At 44.1% G+C, this 4,398-nt stretch overlaps 1 protein-coding gene across 1 annotated transcript; it reads left to right on the forward strand.

Moving 5' to 3' along the window:
* Positions 1–2,112: 2,112 nt before the first annotated feature.
* Positions 2,113–3,270, forward strand: uts2r3 (urotensin-2 receptor 3). The gene has a single exon (XM_030785485.1). It carries the CDS (start codon positions 2,113–2,115, stop codon positions 3,268–3,270), a length of 1,158 nt encoding a protein of 385 aa, XP_030641345.1.
* The last annotated feature ends 1,128 nt before the right edge of the window (positions 3,271–4,398 follow it).

Genomic DNA, 4,398 nt, shown 5'->3' on the forward strand with positions numbered 1-4,398 from the left:
AGCGAAACGTACGTCGTTCAATTTTTTCGGGATTTTTGACAGAAACACAAGATGGAAATTTGAACATTGACTCATCGGGTTCCATAACTTGGATAGGTCAATATAGACTACATGGACTGCAACATTCAGTCTCGCTTCATCGTCTGAGGTAAGGCGAATTAAAACTAGTTTTGATATGTGCGTTGTCCTCCACTAAAATGAGAAATGATTTCTGTTGAGAAAAAAAAAATCAATGAAAGCACCAATTAGCTATGTTAGGTTATTTCCTGTACACTGAATTGTTTTAAATAACAGCGCTGTTTCTTAAAGCTCTTGTAAAAAGCAGTGAGTATTTCCCGAGTTTTTAATTTGTTTTTAATTTTCCTTTATTTATTTATCTTTTTTGGATTGATCCTTTTCAAATATTGTTAAATTATAAAAATCTTTGAGATTTTGGTTGCAGATAGCCTAATGGTTGTATACAGTCCCATTACCCCAATGAGCCCCATAACCTCACTGGGGTGAGGGTTTTTTTTTTTTTTTAAATAACGTGAACATTCACTTATTTCACATTTAGTTTCTTAGAATATACATGAGAAAGTGGCTGCGTACAAAAGCGTAGCCGTATCCTGTTCTTTTTTAAAAGGCCTTCACGAGGCTACATGATACAACAGTAAATCTAAGTAAGTAGGCCTAAATAACTAATTAAGCGAACAAAAAAAAAAAAAAAAATAGTTCGCGCATAATTTGTAATTATTTAAAAGCGGAGTGATTTTCATTACATAAAAATCCCTGCCTCAAGACGGAGTTGTTATCTTTTTCTTTTTTAATATTATTATCTTTTGGTCTTAGTCATCTCTCATACCACCCATTTTGCCTGATACCTCAGGTCTCATCTTATTCGCATAAAATTGTACTTATACATTTTAAGCTCCCGTTACATTGGCTATGGGGAGAGTCCGGGCGTTGTTATGTGTGTAATGTATTAAATAGATCTTTGCCTATTTAAAGATCCCGTTAAACCCGGGGGCCGAGGCGCGGCGGGGGACAGTCAGTGTCCGTGTCTCAGTTCAACAGTAGCTCTTAACCCTGGTGCTTCGAGAGGTCACCATGTGTTCCCTCACAGTCCGGCTTTGATCTTCATGCAGATAACGTTACAGGCCCCCCGTGATCTCGACTGATAAAGAATAGGTCCATCCGAAAATGGGTCTCACACTACAAAAAGTGTTAATGCTAGCTGGAGTTTAAAGAAGTTTCTTGTTAATTTCGTTTGTCGTTTTCATACAGCTGATTATATTAATGTCGTAACTCTGTAAAAAGTGTGATGATTGCAACCCTCTGAAGGGAAAAAAACATTTATGATAACAAAAAGAATTGCCCCAGGCATTAGAGAGATAAATAACCTATAGCTGGACGCCTTCTGTTTTTTTTTGACATCCACTAACGTGATCTGCGTAAGCTTTCATAAGAAGAAAAGCAGTTACATCATTACAATCTGAAATATGACTTCACAATACAGATTTGAAACGTTAGAAGGCAGTCGGGTGAAAGCAAGAATAATTTATGGACTCTTTGTCTCAGACTTCGTCTGTTTTTTCAGCGCTGAGCCCCAATGGTCTAGCGGCCCGGAGGAATTTCATAAGCCGGTGAGGAAAGTGTTCTGTTGGTTTAAATTATGTGGTGACAGCGTGACGCTCGCGGCTCCTTCGCGCTCGCCCGCCCCCACGCGCCGCCTGAACTGAGCGCATGCCAAAGACATCTATTTGACAAAATCAATCATGTATTAATTAGCCATTGCTCACAAATAGCAATTAAAGTATTGTAACTCATTGTAATAAATGCTTAAATATTTCTAAACGTTAGGATTTTTTTTTTTTTTTACTAATCTAACTTTTTCTGCTTTTGTTTATTTCCTCTGTCCATCCACTTTCTCTTCCCCTTTTTCCTTTTTTCCACCTCCTAAATCAGAATACGAACACACTTCCTACACTTTACACATCTTTTTCACTGTGAACACTAAACTGGTCTGGCGAAGAGTGATTTCCAAACTCAAAAGGCAAACACTTAAACAACATTCAACATTTAAACAACACCCCCCGTCCCCTGCACAAACTCAGCTTTTTTCCAAACCGAATGGAATCGTCGGGTTCCGTCTCCCTCCCTCCCTCCCCCGCTCCTTCATACACCTTTCCATTTCTCTCCAACCTCTCCCAGCCCTCCACCTCTCCCTCAATCTCTCCTTCCCCAAGTGTGGCCTCCACTGCTCTCTTCTGTCTCCTCCTCTCTCTACTGTCTCTCCTCGGCATTGTAGGTAACCTCTACACGCTGGCCCTGCTCCTCCGACGGCGCAGGGGTGCCAGAAGGAGACGTTCAGGCGCCGGCTGCTGTCTAGGACCTCCTTGCTTCGGTGCCTCGTCCCCTTCTCTCTCTCCTTCCTCCTCGCCAACCTCCTCCTCCTCTTCCTCCTCTCTACACCTGCAGGTTCTCAGCCTGGCCCTGGCGGACTTGCTCTACCTCTCCACCGCGCCTTTCATCGTTTATGACAGCCTGGCTTTGGACTGGGCCTTCGGAGAACTTGGCTGTCGCCTCCTCCTGAGCCTGGATCTTCTCACCATGCACGCCAGCATCTTCACCCTCACCGCCATGAGCCTGGACAGGTACCGGGCCGTGGCCGACCCCCTGGCCACCTCGTCGTCGCCCTCCTCCGGGCTGCTGCGCGTGGCGTTGGCCTGGGGGCTCGCGGTGGCTCTGAGCCTGCCAATGATGATCACTCTGCACCTCGAGGATGTGGAGAACCAACAGAGGAAGATCTGTGTGCCGGCCTGGGACGAGCAAAGCTCCAGAGCGTACCTCAGCACCCTTTTCTGCACCAGCATTCTGGGTCCCGGCCTGGCCATCGGAGCCCTCTACACTGCCTTAGGACGTCTTTACTGGGTGTCCCAAACGCAACCGGCCTGGGCCGGAGGCAGTACCTACCCTCCGCGTGCGCCGAGGCCCAAAGTGCTTCTCCTCATCCTGGGTATCGTGTTGGCCTTCTGGGCCTGCTTCCTCCCGTTCTGGATCTGGCAGTTGCTCCCCCTGTACCAACCCGACGTGATGGGGTCCGTCCCCGTGGGAACGGAGGTGACGGTGAACCGAATCTTGACGGGACTGACGTACGGGAACTCGTGCGTGAACCCGTTCTTTTACACGCTGCTGACGGGGAAACGCAGGCGGAGCGTGACGGGGAGACAGGGGGCGGTGGTGGGCAGGCCTGCCCCACTTTGCCAAAAGTCCAGTTCACTTCGCTGATGGCACGACATGGTAGAGACCGGAGACTTTTGCTAACTTATGAGGACAATTTTATTCTGGCTTGGCTCTGATTTTGAAGTAGTCTGAGCTGTTCCCCCCCCCCCCCCTCCCAAAAAAGCATCGTTCTGGCATGTGCGTAAATATAAACATTTTGTTCGCATTAAGCAATGCTAGCTATCTCGAACAATGATAAACCATGATTATCAGAGGTAAGGTGATAGTAGTTTAATTTTTTTTTTCCTTTTGAGAAAACAAATGAATTTCCTAGTTGTGTCTGACCTTAAAAAGACAAAGGAATCTTTTTTTTTTTTAAATAAAATTTATGAGATTTGAAAGAGAATTTTGCCTGAGGGGGGGAAAAAAACCTGTTAAACAACCAATTTGGTCAGCAGTGAGAAACAGAGAAGTCATTAATCACTGAGTTTGGCTTCAGGCTGACACAGGCGTTGTTATTCTCAACACCTGAGTCAGCTTAGGAAAAAAGGAGCAACAATCAAAAATCTAAAAAAATCTAACTCTCAATATTTCAGACTGAACGGTGCCCCTGGAAAAGCATAAGCTGTTGTGTATTTCGCCATCTCTGGGCAATCTGATATATGCAATCACCAGTGAAAACCAACATTTTAGAGCAATTTTTTTAACACCTACTTTTGCCATTGGGCTCTTCAACCCCCCACCCCACCAAAAAAAAAAAAAAAAAGAAACGACCAGGTAAAAGAATGCTGAAACATGGGAATGTTGCCCTCTCAATTCAGTTCTCGAGACACCAGTGACTGTGTTAGGTTTATTGTCATACACTTATTTTTAAAGGCACCTTTCACATTAAATATTGTAGCACCCCCCACCCCCCCCTACAAATGCTTTACAATACATTCAAAACCAAAATCATGAGGTCAGAAATGCAGTGAATTTAACTGCGTATTAAAATGAACAATCTTCCCCCGAAGCGTTTCTACTACAGCCAATTTTGCACCTGTAATTTTGTAATGATACATGCACATATAGATGTATTTCTTCTCTTTTTTGTGTGTTAAATCTATTTCTCAGTTTTACTTTCCAAAAAAAAAAAAAAAAATCCTTTTCAGCAAAAGAAGGGAAATCAAAGGGCTTGGCAAAAACGGTGCCAAG

This window comes from Chanos chanos, chromosome 9, assembly GCF_902362185.1.
Source record: "Chanos chanos chromosome 9, fChaCha1.1, whole genome shotgun sequence".
NCBI classification, from domain to species: domain Eukaryota; kingdom Metazoa; phylum Chordata; class Actinopteri; order Gonorynchiformes; family Chanidae; genus Chanos; species Chanos chanos.